At 32.1% G+C, this 22,951-nt stretch overlaps 1 protein-coding gene and 1 pseudogene across 2 annotated transcripts; both read left to right on the top strand.

Moving 5' to 3' along the window:
- Window positions 1–2,369: 2,369 nt before the first annotated feature.
- On the top strand, window positions 2,370–7,352 carry LOC105043086 (probable serine/threonine-protein kinase PBL16). 2 transcript variants are annotated; one of them, XM_010920508.2, is made up of 6 exons: window positions 2,370–2,519; window positions 2,865–3,118; window positions 3,219–3,360; window positions 3,441–3,568; window positions 3,719–3,842; window positions 6,727–7,352. In XM_010920508.2, the coding sequence occupies exons 1-6, from the start codon at window positions 2,420–2,422 to the stop codon at window positions 7,113–7,115; spliced, it is 1,137 nt and encodes a 378-aa protein (XP_010918810.2). In that variant the 5' UTR covers window positions 2,370–2,419; the 3' UTR covers window positions 7,116–7,352. The 2 variants fall into 2 exon arrangements, with proteins under 2 accessions (XP_010918810.2, XP_073111243.1); XM_073255142.1 differs by having other exon boundaries at window positions 3,216–3,360.
- A 1,069-nt stretch (window positions 7,353–8,421) lies between these two features.
- LOC140856938 (protein LYK5-like) lies at window positions 8,422–9,723 on the top strand (annotated as a pseudogene).
- The last annotated feature ends 13,228 nt before the right edge of the window (window positions 9,724–22,951 follow it).

The following is a 22,951-nucleotide window of genomic DNA, read 5'->3' as shown; positions in this document are numbered from 1 at the left end:
TGTGTGTGCGTGCATATGTATCCAGCCGTTTTACCTTTTAAATTTTATGGAGATCGATCTGTTTATCTGATTGGATCCATTTTGAATATTAAATCAGGTAAATTGGTTAAACAACTCAGACTCCTTAAAATCTGAATCTTGTTTCTTGATTTCCTATTGCGTCGAATATAATCTAAAACCAATAAAAGCCTAACTAAATGTAAGGGACAACTATATATGAAACTTAAGAATATAATTTGTAAAGATACATAAGATGTAGGTTATCGATCATGATATGATGCAGAAGGATTACAAAACTTAATGTAAAATATTTTGAATAGTATGGATGGGATTCACGAGCGAGATCAGCTATATTGAAAGTCAAATGGCATGCTGAACTTTTTGAGACTATGAACTTTTAGAGACTATAATTTGTTCATACGATATACGATGTTGGTGATCTTTTTTAAAAAAAAAAAATCGGACAGCTTTTTTAGATTTATGTTGTTACACTGCCCCTTTGTGGGGTGATGTCCTAAGTGAATGCCTCCTTTCTTTATTTTTTATATGAATTTATGTTATGATTGTGGAAAATGCATCTTCATTCGGTAGTTGAGTTGTATAGAATCTGAATAGTGCACATTTGATAATTAAGTAGGCAATTAGTTACTTCATGCTTGATAGAGTATAATCTACTATCTACTGCTCATTAACAAATTATAATTAGTAAAATAGAAGTGAGTTTAGCCCAACAATAACATTCTTTGATTTGCTCCTGAAGATTATAGCTTCATTTTGTCACAGATAATATGCTATTATTGATAACATTATTTGTAATGTACTAAAAATTGTCACAAATAATACACTTTTGGTGATGACTTTTGGATGGCGCATTATATATCATCATAAATATTATAATTTTTATATGAAAGCATCTTATATTTTCATAAATAACATATTAATCGTGACAACTTGTTAGTGACGTACTATATTTCATCACAAAAAATATCTTTTTTGTTTGTGATGATATCTTTTTTGCCACAAATAATATACCAATCACGATAATTTTTTTAGTGATGCACCGTATGCATTATAAATATACATATTTTATGCGATATCTTATATTATCATAACTAATATAATAATCATGACCACTTTATAGTGATGTATTATATATCTCACTATTAGTGATGATTTTTTAGTGACGCACTAAATGTCGTCACTAATAGTATCCTTTTTTGTAACTATGTTATTTGTGATGATTTTTTAGTAACAAGTAATATGTCGTCATAACAGATCGAGTATTAGTGACGATATTACATAACGTCACTAATACTCGATCTGTCTGTTATGACGATATTACATATCGCTACCAATACTGTCAATTCTTCTAGTATAATCAAAATTATGCGAGGGTGGAGTCCATGGATCCCAATTGTGATTCAAGTATTGAATTGCGCAATCGAAATCTTCCTCGATACCAAGATGCCATTATATTGTAAGCAGACGCAGTGCGTGTCCTAGAAAGAAGTTGAATGGTGCCCTAGCCATGCCACAAATCCGTGCACGAACTCACTGTCTAAGCATCTATCCTCTTGCTTTTAGTGATTTCCTAGTTGCTTCCAATGGGTCCTTGGCAAGGGAAAGAGCCTCTCTTATAAGAACTTAGGTATATACTCGGACCTTTACAAAACTTGCAGTCCTCCATGAGGTCTCATTCTCTGAGCCTTCTTTTTTTTTTTTCCCTTTTCATTTAATACATTTTAGTGTAAAAGGTTAGATAACCCGATCATCATAGCATAGCGCATAATGATATAACCTTGACCGATAACAATAGCATATATGTGAGAGGAAATTTCTGATTTGGCTTTTATCGCAACATAGGATGCTTGATCGATAAGGTACTGATAATATTTTGTGAGGCAAAGGTACTGCAAGATCTGTTGATTGGTAAGACTTGAACATAATAACATATCAGGTCCACGTTGAGCCTAATAAATTATTATTATTATTATTATTATTATTATTATTTTTATTTTTATTTTTGCATAGCCGATTAATTTTGATTTTGAAACCACATTTTACATATGTGGAAAAGATGGGAAAAATCTACTACTTGCTTGTGCGGCCCTCACTTGCACTGGAGATTCATGTAAGTAATCATCTTTAATTATCAAATGCATTAGATTAAATTGAAACTAAAATCAAACCTGGTGCGTACTGGGCAAGGGTGGAGTCTGTGGAGCCCAGTTGCGAGTCAGATGCTGAATACCGGTTTGGCAAGTAGAGACGAGTACCGACATGATTCGGTCACCTGCAGGAATCTTCCTCGATTCGGTCAGGGTGCACGCGCACGCAAATTACATGGCTGTTATTGTATTACGGGTGGATGCAGCGCCTCTCTCGACGTTCCGGAAAGAAGTTGGATGGTGCCCTAGCCATGCCGCAAATCCGGTGCGCGAACTCGCCGTTGAAGCATATCTCCTCCTGCTTCCGGCGCCTTCCTGGCAAGGGAAAGCGCCTCTCTCGTGCGGACTCAGGTATATACCCGACCTTCACGAAACTTACACTAGTTCTTCATTAGGTTTCTTTTGCCCTTCCTTAATACCTTCTCCTTGGTCTATTTCTCCGAGCCTTTTTTTCCTTTTTGCATTTAATACATTTTAATACAGAAGATCAGATAACCCATCATCATTTTGTTTTTTTTTTTTTTTTTTAATGTGTGGTGGTTTTGATCTTGAACGTTTGGATTTCTCGAGTCTATAGTTCTCCCACGAAGTTTCTTCTAGGTTTTTTCATCTGGAAAAACAAAAAGAAACGGTTAAAATGCTCGATCTCGTGGCCGGCATTCCCTTTACAACTTACCTCGATATCTTGGTGGTTAGAAAACTTTCTAGAAGCGGACCAGGAGGAAGTGCGCATCGGGGACGGGATATTAAAGTTCACTCCGGACCAGTTGAAGGAGTTCACCGGTGGATTCAGTGATGAGAATTACTTGGATGGAACGTCGACCCGATCGGGCTTCTTGAATCGAGTCTATCGTGGGAAGGTGATCATTGACGAGGAATCGAACTGGGTCCGGAATGTTATCGTGGAGGTGAAAGAGCCCCGCTTTCATCTCGAGTATGATGTTTGGGAGGTGCAGTATGATATGCCTTTCTATCAAAAATTAATTCACAAAATTGCTACTGATTTTTCACAAACTCACTCTTCTTCTTCTTCTTCTTCTTTCATAGCAGACGCAAATCAGGCTGTTCACCGATCCGGTCATAGGCGGCCACCCGAATGTGGCAAAACTCTATGGTTATTGTAATGATGGCATGTTGGGACTGGTTTATGATTGTGATGCTCTGCAAACCATGCACAACATGGTTCCTGATGGTACCATTTCTTGCTCATTGTGTCTCTGTTTTGATGTTAGTCCGCAATCTTGATGATCTCTATTTTCTGATATTGCGTAGAAAGCTTCACATGGGCCATGAGGATGAAGGTCGCTTTTGGGCTTGCTCATCTCCTTGAGTTCCTAGAGTCTCAAACACCTCCTCTTCGGATCCTTAATCTCGAGGCTCATAGCATACTAATTGACAAGGTATGAGATATATGCAGTCGTGACAGAGATGGTTATTGGATCGTTTTCTTAGCTTGGGGTCTTTATTATGACTCTGTTTTCGGTCAACTTTAATGTTGTTTCTTCTTGTTTAATAAACTGATCTGTTGTTTAATTTTCTGCTTCAAACAGCACTACAATCCCTTAGTATTTGGTTTTGGTGTCGCATTTGGTGGAATTTTGCGCAGGCCTGCACCATTTCATCTTTTACAACATTATATCTGTTGGCTATATTCGGATTTCAATCTTGCTCTGGGTATGTTAGCATGTTGTTACAATTTTTGGTTTACATCAATGTACATTAAACTAGCATTGAAATATGCGTTCTCATGTCTAAAGTAATTTATAGTAATATGTCTGTATGGGCACTTATTCAGGCCCAAGTTTCAGAGTTTTCATTTTATCACTACTGAATGGCACATTTGCTAACTTCTTTCTTTCTTCTGTATCCTTCAGTGCAAGCAAAAAAAATTTGCACCACTTATCTAAGATGTGGGTGGCCAAGTGGCACTAAACCAAAGAAGAAATGGATAACCAAATTGGTTCATATCACGGTAGCTCAGAAACCTCAGTTAGGATGTCCAAGTATGAAGAACTGAGTTGAAAAAAAGGAAAAAATGGGTGAGGTATAGACATTTGAAGAAAACAATATATATTCTGCATTTAGCTTGCTTGGAGTGTCATCCAAATGGTTAGCTTTAGCCGTGAAATGAACAGTTTCTTGGAAGAGCAGCTTTTGCACCGAAGATTATTTCAGTTTCTAAAGTGAGTTTATATGCATAAGACACATTTTCTAGACATCCAATTCACACAAACTTTAACAAGTTAATAATATTGCTAACATAAAGAGGTTTTAGTGTTATATCTAATTCAAAGAGTACTTCAATGGAAAACCCTTAATACATTATCTCTTTAGATGCACTTCCTCACATCCATTGTTGGGTGAACTGGCGATGGTATATCTGGTGATGGATGTGAGAGAGAAGTTAAAATGAAGAATTGGCCAAGGATGAGCTCTGATGGAGTCGGTCACATTTAGTTTTGTATTTCTTCAATCATTTTGAAGTTATCCCATCTATTCTTCAACCCAAAAATTTGCTTGTGATTTTTATTTGGTGGATGGGCATAGTTCAGTTCATTTAAAGTCTATGAAATTGGCACAAAACTTTGAACCCGATGCAGCAATCAATTGAAGATCGGTTGCAATTTATTCAGGTGGTTTCAACAATCAATCCTGCAAGTGTCTAGACTGCTTTCAGGTGCAATTGAGGCTGTAATTTTGACTATCAACCAATCATCAAGGCATGTCGTGTTCATGTCTGCATGCATTGGTGCTCAATCTTCATCCACCTCACATTCTTGCTTATTTGGGCAGTCCAAGATCCCAAATGTTTGGCAGTCAATTTCACTTGTCTAGAACTTTTATGAGTCTTTTTTATTTTTAACTTTGGCAGGCCCTATATTTATTTACATTTATTTTATCATTTAGTGGACCTTTTAGGGGAGAATAATGATTTCTTTGTTTCATTAATGGAGGAGATAAAATTCTTCTTTATATCCTGTGATCGAGAACCCTTTGAGCCAAATTTTGTGGTTGGTTTGGTTATTCAGGAGAGAGAGTGTGGGCTTGGTTAGTTAGGAGAGAAATAGTGGATTACCCCAGGAGTTGTTGTTTCATAGCTAAAGATAATCAAAATGTAGATGAGTCAGTTAAGCTAGTAAAATGCTTGTATGGGCTTTTTTTAAAAAGAGTAATGTATGTCGGTTTTCAATGAGAAGTTAGGTTTGGCTCCATTTCCTACTCCTGTCTGATCTCTTGCTTCATTTGTTCATATCTTATTTGATCATCTCTTTCATTTCATTATTTTGAATTTTCATATTGCTGTGTAGATTAACCTTTTGTGCTTTTTTAAGTTTTGCTTATAATTATAGTGATTCAGATTACTGTATTCATTGAATTAAGCTCCTTTTCCTTCTTACAGTTCACCCTCTTAATAAGTACTTGCTAATCCTGTTGAAGCACTAGTTATGCAGTTTGTATTGATATTTTTGCAGAAATCAACCTTGAAAACTTGAATTTCACTTACATGTCACACATTAATCATCATTGATAATCCAATGAAGCTTGGATTCCTTTGTTAAGGACCAGCATGTTTATAAAAATGTAGGAACAGGCTACCCCTCATGAGTTTAGTATCAGATCTAAACAATTCTGTTTCGTATCCACCCCCCCCCCCCCCCACCAAGTCCAAACCGGAAAAAAAAAAAAAAGCCTCTTCTCCCTTCTTTATTATGGCTTTGAGTGCCAAAGTCAATCTCAGCTTAATGCTTATTCTCAAGACTTTGAGGGTTGCCTGCAAGTTATTGCTCACCTACAAGAAGGCATGACATGTATGAATTCTATGATAACTGATATGAAGAATTATATGGGAGCCATGTCTGTCTTTCATCCTAAAAAGCCAGTGATTTACCTCATCCATCCCCAGTTCGATGCATGAAGAGTAGATTGTTAGATGATTGCTGATAGTGATAGCTAAACTAAGTTGGTGGTTGCTGTGTTTTATTGAACACATGATTCAGAGGCCTTGTCAACCAAGTTGTAGCATAGACTGTTCAATTGCAGATGGTAAACTGCAAGGGTGGATGGAATATCAGCTACTGCATTATATTTCTGTTCGATATTGTGATGCTGATTGCACGTCATATGCAAGTTGATTCATGTAAAATTATGAATTTTACATGCTAGCTAAACCTCAAAATGCAGCCATGTTTTTTGTCTTTTGAACTCAGAGAAAATGTGTTCAGTCTCATTATTATTCAGGATAATGAGATGACCTTTTTTCCACTCTAACCCTATTATACTTGACCGTTTAGGTCCAACCATTCATCTAAATGCCATGCGCAAATGATTGTACAGCACAACTATTTCTGACTGGGGCTAATTTGGTTTGTAATTGGATGCTTTATATGTTCTTACACCGCTTAGAATCTGATTTTTTTTTTTTTTTGAAAATAATACACAACTATGATTCACCACAAATTACTCACAGGGTCAGGTAGTCCTGTAGTAGATTATCTGCATAAAAAGTATTCCAGAAATTGCATCTATATGTTTTAATTATTTTCTGGGCTGATGGCAGGCATTGTGCCTCCTTCGATTGATGTATATGGTTTTGGTGCGTCACTGTTAACATTAATTACAAAGAGGCATGACATACTCTGGTGCACTTACCATGGACGTGTTCCATCCCATATTCCAATGACTGGATTGCTCAAGGTCTCTCCTAATGATGTTTGCCTGCATGACTTTACGGAGTCGATTGTCCAGAGGAGTTTCCTTGGAGAAGATGAATACCTCTCCCAGGATGGTTCTGATGTTACACAACTGACCATGGAATGTGTGAAGGTATTCGATGAAATAGGTTTGACTGCTCCGCGCCCTGAAATATCTGATGTTGTTAACCGTCTGAAGCGCTTAGCTGTAGTCTGCAAACTCGGGTTGCAACGTGACAACTCTCTTTCATGTTGATGGTTTCAATTGGTAGCTTGGTAGCCACTTATCAATGTGTTACATGCTGTTTTCGGTGATACTCAGTTTTAAGCAGCAGCTTTTGTTGATATCTTTTCATGACCATATGTTGAAGTTAGTCGAATTTCATGGAAGTAACTTTTTTGTTGATATCTAGATGACATATAGTTGTAATGACTTTTGCGAAGTGGAAATTGGTTTGACAAGTTTATAATGTGAAATCTTGCACTTACGGATATCAGCTTTTCTTTATTGTCCATTGTGTTTGTGCAGTGATTATCTTAGGTTCATTCATCTTTCTGTGAATGAGCTGAAATATATGAAAGCAAGGATTTGAAAAACTTGCAGGGAAAGCAGTTGTAGTCTTTAAAGGAAATGCTTGGTGAAGAAGGATACGTAGAAGTGACATTGTATGGTTTTTCGGTTAAGACTCGGATAATTCTGTCATAGCCTCTTGGTCGGTTTACCTCTTTAGTTCGTTAACAATAAAAGCTGCATAGGATATAAGTTGAACAAGTAAGTCTCTCATTTTGCTGTTTTCTTTTCTGCAGGCCAATTGGTGCCTTCTGTTTTCTTTCTTCTGAAGGCAAGATATTTTTTAAGCTGTAGCAGATTCCAGATAATCCCTTCCCAAAATTTGAATTTAGTTTGGATTACTGTGTTAATTCTATTTTTAACTGCAACCAACATTCTGAAATTTCATTGTTGGGTAAATTAGAAAGAGCGAGAGTGATACTATTTCAAAATCATATAGCCACGCACGATCTTAATAGGAATAAAAAGTCAATTTAGATCGGTGGACCGACAGCAAATTAAGAATGCGAGGTGTTTTCTTCCCTTCTTCAAGATCATCTTCTTTTATATTTCAATCCAGCGTCTTCTTCTCCCTCCACCAAAGAGAAGCCCCGCCCTCTTACGTGGCTCCAGCCAAGTAATTTGTCCGGTCCGGTCAAAGCACTGTGAACGTCCATGTCCGCCACCTTTGCTTCCTTGGCGTCATCCAGAGGAATTTTAGAGCTTATCCATCCAAATTTATCTAAAATGACCAACTTTTATTTGATCTGTTCTGATTGCATCTTTAGCAATGGCAACAATCACTAACCATCGGATCAAAGAATTTGGACCAACAATTAATGATTTTTGTTTAGAGGTTCTTTTGTAACTTATATTAATGACAGGTCTGATTGGTAGTGAGTACAATCTAAAAAATTAAAATAAAAAATATCATGAAATTCTCATGGGTACATATCTCCATAGTGCGATGATCAATTTTTAGTATGATCAGCAACAAATGATGCTAGCCAATTCATAGTGCTGTTTGCCTTCCCATAGATATATGGAACAGCTGCCGCGATAGCGTGTCTTTCATCGCTTAAGATTGGAAAGGTAGACCGACCTCTCCACAAAGCTCCTCTTGTTTCCTGACCTTGTAGTCCAATGCCTCTAGCTAATTTTCTCACCAGTTTCCTTCTCTTCGATTCCACAACTTCGAAGCAATTCTAGGATCCTAATTCCTGCGCATCCTATAAATTCTCACCAGGTTCCCGGTACATCTGCAGCAATTCTCTAACTTCATGCCAAACATTCATGGTACAAGGCTTCGAGACGGTAGCAGAGATTTCCAGGCTGTTTGGTGTGGAGCAAGATAAGGTGCTCCATGCAAACAACCTAACAAGCCCCTCTCAGATCCTCAAGAAGGACCGGGAGGTTGTAATTCCCATCCATTGCTCATTCTCTGGCATTTTCTTCCAATCCAATGTAAGCGGCTTCTCTTTGTCACATCTGGTGTTCGAGCTCGCGTGAAATGGATGCCCGAGAGATGGTTTGAGAAATCCAGGAAGCGTTCTCCCATGGCAAAGGAGGGCACAGATTGCTTTCACAAACCACATGGCATAGGAGTTCGTTCATTGCTGCACGCTTTTTTATCACGTTCATTGAACATCACCAGTAGATCAATCTCGATCACAGAAGACTAGAGAGCAAAAATTGCAAACTTAATTAGGAATGGGTATTGTCATCAATTCTGGTAAGGAGAGGGGTGATGTTAAGATGACTTCTGAAGGGGTGGATTGCACCTGAGTACCTTCATCATGGTTCGGTTTCAGACGAAGTGGATGTGTTTGCACTTGGGGTTGTTTTTTGTTGGAGCTCCTGTCTGCCAAAGAGGCTAGAGATGGGACTTTTGTGAAGAAGCTGGGAAATTTGACTGCAGGAGGAAGTTCCAGTGGCTGTTCCGAAGAGTTGAGAGGTTTAATGGATCCATCTCTTTAAGGATTAATTACCCGATCAGCGAAGCTTTGTTTATGGCTATGTTAGCCAAGGCTTGTCTAGATGATGATCCCTTGCATCGCCCATCAACAAATTATGAGAATTTTATGGGGCAATAAAAAAACTTAAAAGACGATGAAGCCATTGAAGCGTTGTCCAGGATCTTTATTTCTGGTTACACCAATCTGTAGCAATTCAGCCCACAACAATCTACACCCTGCAATCACTAAAACTCAAATTGGATGTGCTTCTCGCGAGCAGCATCTTAGTTTCCTAATCCCAACTTCAAAAGTTTTCAATGAGAAGGATCTCATAAAATCTCGAATAAGTTGGGAACCAAGTCCATAGGGGAGTATCTTTTTATAACGTATCTCACCCATCACAAGCAGTATCTGAATTAGTCACAAAGACTGAAGATGGACGTTATCCATAATAATTATGTAGAGGTTAGTTTTATCACAATAACCATTAAGTATATCTTTAATTTATTGGAGGCTTATCTTTAGTCAGAATCCATATGAATAAAACCAACCAAAACAAATCTTGATGCTGTTAGTGTGAGAGAGATCTATATGGACTTAATCGAATAAATTCCAACATTCTTCCACTTGGCTCAACCTAACACAAGCATCTTCATTTTAATTTAAAAAATATTTAAAAAATCTTTGAATAAAATTTTTTTAAGTCTGAAAATTGAAAACTAACTTGGATCCACATTTAAAATAAAAAACTTAATTACTCCATAGGATATACATCGCATACTTGATTACTAAATAATCATCAGTACGAATCATGATGGTAAATACGTTATCAATCAATATACGATCTTCATGCATTACAACACTAATGACATCTTATAATCAAGTTCTTTACGTGCAGTTTACTTTATGAATAGACAAAACTTTGTGCCTATTCTTTGGTCATCTTTATATCACATGATAAAAGCTTATTAGCATAAAATAAGAATAAATTGAACTTTATTATAAAACTCAATGTGATGATTTATTCATAGTATCCAATAAATATCAATCATAAAATAAGCCAATAAGTTCCATATGATCCACATGATCTTTGAAAATCTCGGGAATGAGTCCTTTCGTCAATGCATCTATAATCATCAGCTCCATATCAATATGTTCCACAGACACTATGTTCTTTATTCTTTCACGAAGAGCAAAATATTTAATATTGATATACTTGCAAGTACTTGTATTCTTCGTATTGTTGAAAAATCTTACTGCAGAATTGTTATTACATTATATCTTGATTGGTCGGGCAATAGAGTCAACAACTCCAAATCCTGTGATGAAATTTTGCAACCATATAGCTTATGAGGATGTCTCATAATAGGCTACATACTCTGCTTCTATAGTGGACGTAGTGACAATACCTTGCTTTGTACTTATCTAGGATATAGCACCTTTTACAAATAGAAAGATATATCTGATGGTAGACTTTCTACTGTCGGTACATCCAATAAAATCCGAATCTGAAAAGCCAGTAACCTGAACATGATCAGACCATCCATATGTGAGCACGTATTCTTTTGTACCCTATAGGTATCACATGACTTTCTTAATTTGTAGCTTTCTAATGCACCATTCCTGAATCATGTTGATAATGCCCTAGCATAGATACAGTAAAAACAATGTCTGGACACGTACAAACCTGGGCATAATTCAAACTCCCAATAATAGATGCATTGGGTATAGACCTTATTTCTTCTCTTTCGATCTCATTTCTTAGACATCAAAGTTTATTAAATTTATCACCTTTCATAATAGGAACACATCCGAGAAATATTTTTTCATCCCAATCTTTCTAATATTCTAGAGATGTAAGTTCTTTGAGATAGTCTAAGTAGCCCTAAACATCTATCTCTATGAATTTCAACACCAATAATATAAGTGGCTTTACCCATATCTTTCATCTCAAAATTTTAAGACAAAAAATATTTGATTTTCTTTAGCAGACCAAGATCACTACTGACAAGCAGAATATCATCTATATATAATACCAAAATTATGAACTTACTCCCACTGACCTTCAGTATATACATTGATCAATAGCATTTTCTTCAAATTCAAAGGAAGTGATTATCCCATTAAATCTGAAATACCACTGTCTGAAAGCTTGTTTAAGTCCATAAATAGATTTCTTTAATCTACAACCATGTTCTCTTGTCCACTTATAATGAAAATTTCCACTGTTCTATATAGACCTCTTTCTCTAAATCACCATTGAGGAAGGCCTTTCTCACATCCATTTGATGCAACTCTAAATCAAAATGAGCTATCAAGGCCATGATAGTCCTAAAAGAGTTCTTTGGAGAATAGGTCTCTTTAAAATCAATGCTCTCCTTTTGTGCAAACCCCTTTGCCACAAGTTTGGCTTTATATCATTCAACCTTACCATTGAAAGTTTTTTTGATCTTATAAATCCATTTGCAACCTATTGGTTGTATCCCTTCAAGTAATTTTTAGATATAATTTTTATCCATAGAGCTCAACTATTTTTTCATGGCATCCAACCATTAATGTAAGGAGTTCTCACTACTCAAGGCTTGTAAGAATGTCTCAAGATCATCATCTTTTTTATCCATATCGATCAAATATGACACATAATTTGGAGGTATAGCAGATCTTCTTATTCTAGTAGATCTTCAAAAAGCTATCTCTTGATCCGCTTGTGGTGGTGGTTGGACAGTTGCTTCTTCGATAATAGAAACCTTATGGGGTGGACCTTGATGAAGTGGTGTTCCTTTTGAATGTTATCCTGAGGAATAACTATAGGAATCATCACTTCAGTCTGCTTTTCAGGTACAGAATTTATTTTTTATATTTTCTTAGAGATAATGTCTAGAGATTCTTCGCTTCCACTGAACATATCATCTTCTAGAAATCTAGCTTTATTAGTTTCTACTATATATGGTGTACGAGATAGACAATAAAATCTATACCCTTTTGACCTCTTTGGATAACCAATTAAAAACTCACTAGTCGTTCTAAGATCAAATACCTTTTCTTGAAGGTTATAAATCTTGGCCTTAGCTGGACAACCCTATATATGCATATATCCTAAACTAAATTTTCTATCAGTTCATAACTTATAAGGAGTCTTTTGAACTACCTTATAGAAATCTTATTTTAAAAATATATAGCTATCTTTATAGTCTCACCCCACAAGAAAAATAGGCAGTGTAGAATAACTTATCATAACCTGAGCCATTTCTTTAAGCATTCTATTCCTTCTTGCAGCTACATCATTTTCATTTAGTGTGCCAGGCATTGTATATTGAGGTACAATCCCCCATCTCTTTAAGAATTTCACTAATGGTCCTAATCTTTATCCTATCTCAGCATATCTACATAGTACTCACCATCTCTGTCAGATCTGACTATTTTAATCATTTTTTTAATTATTTCTCTATCTCTATTTTAAATTCTTTAAAAGCCTCAAAAATATCAGTCTTATCAAATAGAAGGTATAGATATGTATATCGTGAATAGTCATCAATGTATGTGATGAAATACTTTTCACCTCTCAGACATAAAAAAAAGTCTTCATATATCAATGCGAATGATTTCTAAAATACCTTCACTCCTTCTGGCACCCCTTTTTGATGTATATGTCTACTTTGCCTTTTATGCAGTCAACATAGGTTTCAAAATCAATGAAGTTTAAAATCTCATCCTTCACTAATCTTTTGTTCCTTTCTTCGGAGATATGCCCCAATCTCTAGTGTCATAACCATTATAAGAAAATAGATGATTAGCGATGGCTAACTGCCGTCACTAATAGCAGAGCTGCCATCGCTAATACTATTAGTGACAGACTTCTATCGCTAAAATTTTATTGAAAATAATATCGTTACTAATTTTTATTATTAATAATGATAAATATTTATTGCTAATAAGCATAATTAGTGAAGGTATTAGCGATAACAAAAACTATTACTAATAATTTAATTTTTTATTAATTAATATTTAAAAAATTATTAGCGATGGTAACTATCATTGCTAACATCATCACTAATATTTTTTTATTTTTTATAATAAAAATTTTAAAAAATTATTAGCGATGGTATTTACGTGCTAATACTTTTTTATTTTTTTTAAAAATTATAAATAAATATTTTAAAATCTATTTTAATCATAGTAACAAGTAATAATACATTCTAAAATCTGTTATAAATAAAATAATAATTAGTTCTCATAATCATAAATATAAAATTAATTATATTATATTAAAAATATAAATTTTATAATTTTATAAATTTATACTGCTTTATAATTATCAAAATTACATACATATCCAAAAAAAATTATGTGAGATCCTCCTCATTGTCCTCCTCATCCTCTTCTTGCTCTTGTACGTCCTTCTAGTAGCTGGTGGATGAGCTGGATATCTCAGCATCCTATAACGAAGAAGAATAAAATATTATTAATAAGTTTTGATACTATTGTTAAAAAGATAGCAATCTAAGAGGAGGGGTGAATTGGGTTGTTTAAAAATTTTAATTAAATTTAAAATATAAAATAATTTATGCTTCAAATTAGCTTATTTAAAGTACTTGTGAAGTGATCAATATATGTAGTAGTAAAATCAAGATATAAGAAAAGCTATACAAGTATTAAAATAATATAAAATAAAAATTAAAAGTAAGTAAAATAAATATGAAAAGGCATAATATAAATATACAAAAATTTATAGTGCTTCATTGTAACTCCGCACCTACATCCACTCCTTAAGCTCTCTTTGAAAATTCTACTATAATCAATCCGATTACAGTGCATTTATTTTACTCGAGAAAAAAAATAAATTCAGTTAGTTTTTCAGGATCACCAACCATAACCTATACATCGATTATTTTTTGAACTCACAATCAATCCAATTGATTTTATGGACTCATCAACCAAAATCTAATAAGTCTAATTTTGAATTTGGATGGGTCTAATCCCCAAGTTTCTTTCTTCTAAAAAAATTTATAAAGAAACAAAATGCAAAATATAATTTTTAGCATAATATTAAAAATAAAAAAATATAAACTCTTTAATGTTTGAAGAAGTAGATGTGGAATTGCTTTTCTGAAGCTTAACTTCTCTTCAATTGATACTTGAGAGGATGAAAAAAATATTGTGAAAGATAGCTTTTGAATGCCCTCTGAATTCAGTGCTTGATTCTTTCTTTTTTTTCTTTTTTAATGATGTACAATGGAGCTCTCACAAAATTCAATTTTTTTTTTAATCTACTTTTATGACTTTTCAAATGATTCTCTAGCTCTTAATAGGTTTGAAAGTGGTTGGAGAATAAATTTTGGCCATTGGAAAGTTTGGAATAACTATTGAAATGAAAAACTAGCCGTTAAAAATAAATTTTACATATTTCTGAAAATTTTACAGAACTAACCGTTAGACTTCGAGTCAACTTGGATAGGATTCGAGTCGACTCGAGCTATCTGCGAGTCCACTCGAATCTTTTTCTCAAAAATCTAATTTTTTTATCTTTTTTTGAGAACTTCAACTCGAATATTCGAGTTGACTCGAGCTACCGCTCGAATTTCTGTAAGTCCATCCAAATTTTTTGATTCTAAAAATTTATTTTCTATCCTTTTTTCTTTGAGTCGACTCGACTGCATACCGATGAAACTCTAGCATGCCAAAATTTTTGTTTCTCTTATTTTTTAGTTTGAGTCGACTTAGATGAAATTTGAGTCGACTCGGATGACAATCAATTAAAAAATTCTAAATAAATTTTTATACGAATAACTTTTTGACTTCAACATTTGAGGACTTCTTTCATCTTGATTTTTATGATCTTTATCATGAAGACTTCCAAAAAATTTTTATTTGAGATTTATTTGAGCATTTAAAATCATTCTTTTCTTTGACTTAGCTTCTTTTGAAGAGATTTCTTCTATGGATAATTTCTTCATTTTCAGCACTTGAAAAATTCTATATTTACTCATGAACACATGATTAGTAACCTAATCACTCAAAATTTTAGAATCATCAAAATTAATCATAGGATCAACAATCTCTCTCTTTTTGATCATAACAAAATTTTGTATATATATATATATAATAAAAATATAATATATTTCAATTAATTTGCAATATAATCATAAAGTGATAAACTAAGCGCATATAAGTATATACTTCATGAATGCTTCAATAGTTTTATCATAAATTCAAATAAATACATTCATATGCTCATCAAATGCTCATTTTATGTGATTGTTTCAAACAAGCATATAAGCATCTCAAATACAATAAATTAATTGAATGAGCATCTCAAGTATAATGAATTATATAATTAATCCAAGCATTACAAATATATACTCAATACAACATACTCTCCCTCTTTTTGACAGCATCAAAAAGTACAAGAAGGGATTTAAAATGTATCATCAAAATCAATATTTATGCATTTAATGTTCAAATTTAGATTTCTGGCTTGTGGCACTATCTCCCTTTTTGGATAACTTCCCCTCTTTTTTGAATTTTATTTATGAACAATCTAAACTCAATAATACTTCTCCTATTTCTCAAAAATATAGGTTCAAAATATTTTTCCTCTTTTGAATAGTACTGATTTACAAGCACATCTCCCCCTTTTACAAACAAATAGATTAATTTGGATAAATTCAGATCAAGCTTAGTTTGATTATTTTAACTTTTCTTCTTTTTGAGTGATATGGATAAAACAAGCAAATTCTCAAATTTAGTTAGAAAATTTTTTTGAGCTTTAAAGATTCAAGAAAGATAGGACTTTTCAAAACTAATGATTTTGAATAGATCATTCAAAGAAAATTATAGGATATGTTTAGTTTTTCAAGGATCATTTCTTCTTTTTCTTGATAAGTATGAACAATTTAATGCACGAGATACCAATTCTAGAATTTATCTCAAAGATAATGATATAGAGAAGCGAAATAGGTTCAAGACAAGGCATTCTTTTCTTTTTGCCAAAAGATAAGTAGATACGAGATAATAAAATTTGATACCAATTATTTTAGTTTTTTTTGATCAAAAAAGGTGAATCAATTAAATTCAGATCAAATTATTTTGATAAGTTATTTTGAATTGATACCAATAAATCATGCAAAATATATTATTGAGAGATTTTCTATTTAAATTCAGATCTTCATTTTAATTGAGCTCAATTAAGTTTAAAAAATATATGAAATTCTTGAATTTAGCTCTAATTATATTAAAAATATAGCTATACAAAATCAAATTTTAGACACAACATTCTTCTTTTTTGTTGAAAAATAGATCAATGAAATACAAGATAAATAGTAAGATATCTGATACTAATTATATCTAGTTTTAAAATAAATGACAACTTATTTGAAAAGTTTAGTTTGTTATCAATTTCAAAAGATTCAAGAAGAATATTTCTCAAATTTATTTCTCAAAAATAATCAATTGGAGTAAAAATAATAGAGTGATGATTCTCAAAATAATATATGATAATCAAAGCATGCAAAATATGAATGTTCATCAATAATTTATTTTTTAAGATCAATAATAATTTTTTTAAAATAAATCAAATAATATAAATATTGAAATAAGTAAAATATTTTTCTTGACGGATCACGACCCCTAACTAATGAAGATACCACTTAAAGATTTAAGAAGAATAATTTTTAAATTTATTTTTCCAAATTAAATCAATGAAGTAAAATATTTTTTTTTAATTTTAATTTGAAACTCAATGCATGCAAAGTATGAATCAGATAAAATAAATAAAAGCACTAAAATGTTCCAATAAATCTACAAGATTAAATCAAGATAAGCATGTTGTGAATATTCATCAATAGTTTTTCTCTTTTTTTATAAAAAAAATAATAATGATTTCTATTATAACTCAAATAATACTTTCTTAAAAAAAAAATTTGATATCAATTGAATTGAAATCTAGACTAATTAATAATTTTCTTGAAACTTTGATACCACTTAAGGATTAAAGAAGAGCAAGTTTTAAGTTCATTAAAAAAAGATTAATCTTAAAAAAATATGAAAATATATTTCAAATTCATCTTGATACTAATTGATCATCAAAAATGATGATCCAATCAAACCATGCAAATCAAATTAAATTAGAAAAAGTATAATACAATTGTTCAAGGATTTAAGTACAAAAATTATTTCTCTCAAAACAAATCAACTAGAATTTTCAATCAAAATAAGATTAAGTGCAAGAAATATATCTTCTTTTAATTTTAACTTCTCTCCCTATTTTTAGTAATACATGCTAAAAAAAATTATTTCTCTTAATTCTCTTTCTTTTTCTTTCAAATTATGCACATTCATTAAAAAAAAAAAAGCTTGACAAGAATATACATTTCTCTCCCCCCATATTTCATAATTAAAGTTAGAAACTTTAGTTTTCTTAATTCTCTCCCTTAGTTTTATAAATAAAGTAGATATTCAATTAACAAATAAGCACAATCAAATACACAAGTGCAAGCATTAAATACAATGAATTTTTCATAAAGGATCAAATTTCATTCATTGCTAAAAGTGATTACAAAAAGATAATTATATGGACAGAAAATATCAATACATCCAAAATATATGCAGAGCTATATCTATCGAAAAATGGATGGCTTGGGGCATTAATGCTCTATAAAATAAATCCTAGCATCCTAAGATAATAGGTTAATGGATCCCTAAGTAGAAGGTCCAGGCTAAGAAGGTAAAAAAAAATAATTTAAATTTAGTGGGAGAGGTGTTCAAAAAGAATTACAGCTTGAAAAGTTGAAGAAGGAATGATCGAGCCTTAGGCATTTTCAATTAAGAAACCTATCCCAATCATAGGGGTCAACTCCTGCTAAATCAAGAGTTGACTCCTCACAAAACTAATTTTCTTCATAAAACCATGAGTCAACACCTTGGTTTCAAGAGTTGACTCCTCGATATAGAAAATAGTTTAAGAAATTTCAAATCAAGAAAAATTTATTCAAATTAAATAGAGATCAATGGGTAATCAAATCAAAGATCAAGAATGATATTTAAATCAATTAGAAGGATCAAAAATTAATCAATTGAAAGATTTATAATCAATTAAATCAAAGAAGATCAAATCAAGAGGATACTAGATGAAGGCTAAAGATTAGGTTCAACTACAAAATTTTCAAATCCTTAGGGGTTCAAGTTAGGATGCAATGCAAATCAATTAATATCAAGCATACTATCTTTTATGAATAAATATCTTATTTTGATGTTCTGTAAATCATGCTATTTTTGACATATTCCAATAGTTACATGTCTTATAAAAATGTCAAAGGTTGATTAGTGAGATTTTCATTCAACTATTGTTAGATGTAAACAAGCTTAATTCAATTAAGTTCTTCAAGTATTTTGCAAAATATGAGGGATCAAAAGAATGACTGAGTTTAGGGTAAAATTTATGCTCATAACAATCAAAATGACATAAGAACTTATGAGAGCATAAAGATCAATATATTAAACACTTAAGTCAAGGAATGAAATTATGACACATATTGAAAAATCATCAAAATCAATCAATAATGCAAAATAAATTCAACAAATAATGATGGTATGATATAATGAAAAATTTTGCTTTTACCAAATATCATCACCCATTTATTTCAAGTCCAAAGCATCCATTTTTAAGAATTAACTCTTTTCACATCCTTGGATGCTTGGTATATCTATAAAATCACTTTTTAATATTTGATGCCCAAGCCATCTTGGGTCCAATTGAGTTAGAGCACATGGTTTCTTTAGAAATTCAAATTTGTTTGATCGTATGGCCAACTCTTTTAATATTATATTCAAAAATTTTATATCCTATTTTGTTACATTTGAACAAACTATAGAATTATTTTTAAGTGAAGCCGTTGTAAATATATTTTTAATAAATTTCTACTTTCTCATTGAATTATAATCAATTTTAATTTTATTGAAAATAGCCTTTTGATTATTCAAAATTAATTGAAACTTTTGTGAACCATTTGTGAATTTTTCAAATATAAGCTTCAACATTTCAATCTCTTTTCTAAGATTATTATTTTCTTATATAAGAGATTTTTTATATTTCAAAAAAAAAATTTCTTCAATTAATACTTTTTTCTTTAAAAATTCTTTTTTTCATCAATATTTTATTCTTTTCTTCAGCCAAAAATATATTAGATTTTTTGAGTTCTTTATTTTTCAGTCTTATCTTTTTATATCTATCTATTAAATCATTAAAATTTCAAATAACTCATCAAATCTAAATTCAGAAGAATTTTCATAATATACCTCATCATCAATAGCCATGAGGCATAAATTTGCTACATCTTCTTCCTCATCCGAACTAGAGATGTCACTATCTCTCCAAATGCCTAATATTGCATTCTTTTTGCTCCTTTTAGGGTTCTTCTTGAGTAGAGGATAATCCAACTTGTAGTGTCCCCTCTTATTGCACTTATAGTAAGTGACATTCCTTCTTTATTTTTCTTTTTCACTTTCTTTTTTTTTTCAATCCTTTCTTCATGAGAAACTTTTTGAATTTTTTTATAAATAGTACCATGTCCTCATCTTTATCTTCACTCTCTTCTTCTTCTTCTTCATCTTCTTTGGATCCATCACTTTCTTCTATATTTATCATTGACTTGAAGACGATGATCTTCTTCTTCTTTATCTCTTCTTCCTCCATCTTTTAAGTCATGTTCAACTCATGAGTCATGAGTGAATCGATCAACTCTTCTATAGACAGCTTGGTGAGATCCTTAACTTCTTGTATCGCTGTCACTTTGGCTTCCCATGTCTTTGACAAGCATCTCAAAATTTTGCAAACAAGCTCATGGTTAGTGTATTTCTTGCCAAGACCATCCAATGCATTAATAATATTGGTAAATCTTAAGAACATATCAGAAATAGACTCATATTATTCTATCTTGAATAATTCATAATTATGAACAAGCAAATTAATTTTAGATTCTTTAACTTGACTTGTTCTTTTATGCATAATTTTTAATTTATCCTAATTTTTTTTATCGATGTGCAAGTAGATATTCTATTAAATTCATTAGTATCAAGTGCACTATACAAAATATTTATGACCTTAGCATTTAGCTTAATCATTTTCATATCATGCACATCCCAATCCACTTCGAATTTGGGGACATTAACACCATCTACTTTAATTATGGGAGTGTGTGAGCCATTAATTATAATTTTTAAAGTTGATAATCTAGTATTTAAATATAAATGTGCATGCATGCTTTTCAATAGGTGTAGTTTATATCATTAAAGAGTGATGGTCTAGATGTGGATTGACCTTCGACAAATGAGAAATCAATTGGGATTGTCATGAACTTTCGCTCAAGACTGCTAGGTCAATAAATAATATTAAAGCACCCACTCTAATACCACTAATTTTTCAAAAAGATAGCAATCCAAGAAGAGGGTGAATTAGGTTGTTTAAAAATTTTAACTAAGTCTAAAATCTAAAACAATTTATGCTTCAAATTAACTTATTTAAAGTGCTTGTGAAGTGTTCAATATATGTAATAGTGAAATCAAGATATAAAAAAAGCTATGCAAGTATTAAAATAGTATAAAATAAAAATTAAAAGTAAGTAAAATAAATATGAAAGGGCAAAATACAAACACACAAAAATTTATAGTGGTTCGGTGTAACCCCATACCTACATCCACTCTCCAAATTCTTCTTGAAAATTCTAGTATAATCAATCCAATTATAATACGTTTGTTTTACCCAGAATCATAAACAAATCTAGTTGATTTTTTAGGATCACCAATCACAATCTATACACTGATTATTTTTCAGGCTCACAATCAATTCAGTTGATTTTACGGGCTCACCAATAAAAATCTAACAAGTTCAATTCTGAAATTAGACAGGTCTAATCTTTAAGTTTCTTTCTCTCAAAAAAACTTATAAAGAAATAAAATATAAATATAATTTTTAATATAATAATAAAAAATATAAACTCTTTAATGCTCAAAGAAGTGGCTATGGAATTACTCTTTTGAAGCTTTACTTCTTCAATTGATGCTTGAGATGATGAAGAAGATGTTGTGGAAGATAACTTTTGAATACCCTCTAAATTTAGTGCTTGATTCCTCTTTTTTTTTTCTTTTCTAATGATGTATAATGGAGCTCTCACAAATCTAAAAATTTTTCTTTTTAATCTACTTCTATATCTTTCCAAATAATTCTCTAGCTCTTAATAGGCTTGGGAGTAATTGAAGAATGAGTTTTGACTGTTGGAAAATTTGAAATAGCGGTTGGAATAAAAAATTGACTGATAGAAATAATTCTGCATACTTTTAAAAATTCTGTAAAACTAGCCATTGGACTTCGAGTAGATTTGGATATGATTCGAGTTGACTTGAGCTGTCTGTAAGTCTACTAGAATCTTTTTCTCAAAAATTTAGCTTTCTATCTTTTTCTGAGAAGTTCAACTTGGATATTTGAGTCGACTCGAGCTGCCGTTCAAATTTCTATGAGTCCACTCGAATGTTCTAATTTTGAAAAACTATTTTCTATCCTTTTTTCTTTGGATCGACTCGGATGACACTCGAGTTAACTCAAGTGTGTGCCGACTGAAACTCTAGCATACTAAAACCCTCTTTCTTCTATTTTTTAGTTTGAATCGATTCGGATGAAATTTGAGTCGACTCGGATGATAACCAACTAAAAATTTTTGAATAAATTTTTGCAAGGATGATTTTTTGACTTCAAATTTTGAGAGCTTCTTCCATCTTGATTTTTATGATCTTTCCTATCATAAAGACTTTCAAAAACTTCTTACTTGAGGTTTATTCAAGTATTTAGAATCATTCTTTTCTTTGACTTAGCCTCTTTTGAGGAGATTTTTTCCATGAATAATTTCTTCATTTTCATCATTTAAAAAATTTTATATTTACTCATGAATACATGATTAGTAACATAATTACTCAAAATTTTGGAATCATCAAAATCCATCATAGGGTCAATAGATACAAAAGCATATATATCGATATAGAGATGTATATTTCAATATACTACTCCAATTTTTGAACAGATTATTTTTATATATTTTATTTAATAATACGGAGCTATAGACACCTCCGATCCATCGATTGAATGGTTAGATTAAATTTTTATCTCCTAAGTCTCCTTTCTGGATCAAATCTAAATATGTGAAGCTTCTAAATATAAAAATTTAAAATAAGTAAAAAAAATTATAGCTAGACTTATCTGCTATGATGGCTGTGACAATAAGTCCAGCTGATCATGCATATGTGGATCTCGAAGAATCTCAATGACTGTATCACGGATGGTATCTCGGAAGCTCTAAGATCGCTGGCTCCAAAACCTTCACACGACCTCCTCCACATGTGCATCACCCCACGTCTAGGTCATTGAGGCCTGAGAGGAGGATGTCGAAAAGTATCGAACTGCTAGAGGATTGAAGCTATGGTCGAATACTATGATCCAGCTCCTACTCCCCCTCTGGTGGCCCTGAGCCATCCCTCGAGATCAAGGTTAAAGAGGATGGATCCTCACCATGTCGCGGTACGAGATACTCTGTATAATCTGTC

The sequence above is a fragment of the Elaeis guineensis genome, chromosome 4 (assembly GCF_000442705.2).
Source record: "Elaeis guineensis isolate ETL-2024a chromosome 4, EG11, whole genome shotgun sequence".
Taxonomy (NCBI): domain Eukaryota; kingdom Viridiplantae; phylum Streptophyta; class Magnoliopsida; order Arecales; family Arecaceae; genus Elaeis; species Elaeis guineensis.
The sequence above is the reverse complement of the archived record's forward strand: the minus strand, read 5'-3'. Positions and strand labels throughout refer to the sequence as shown.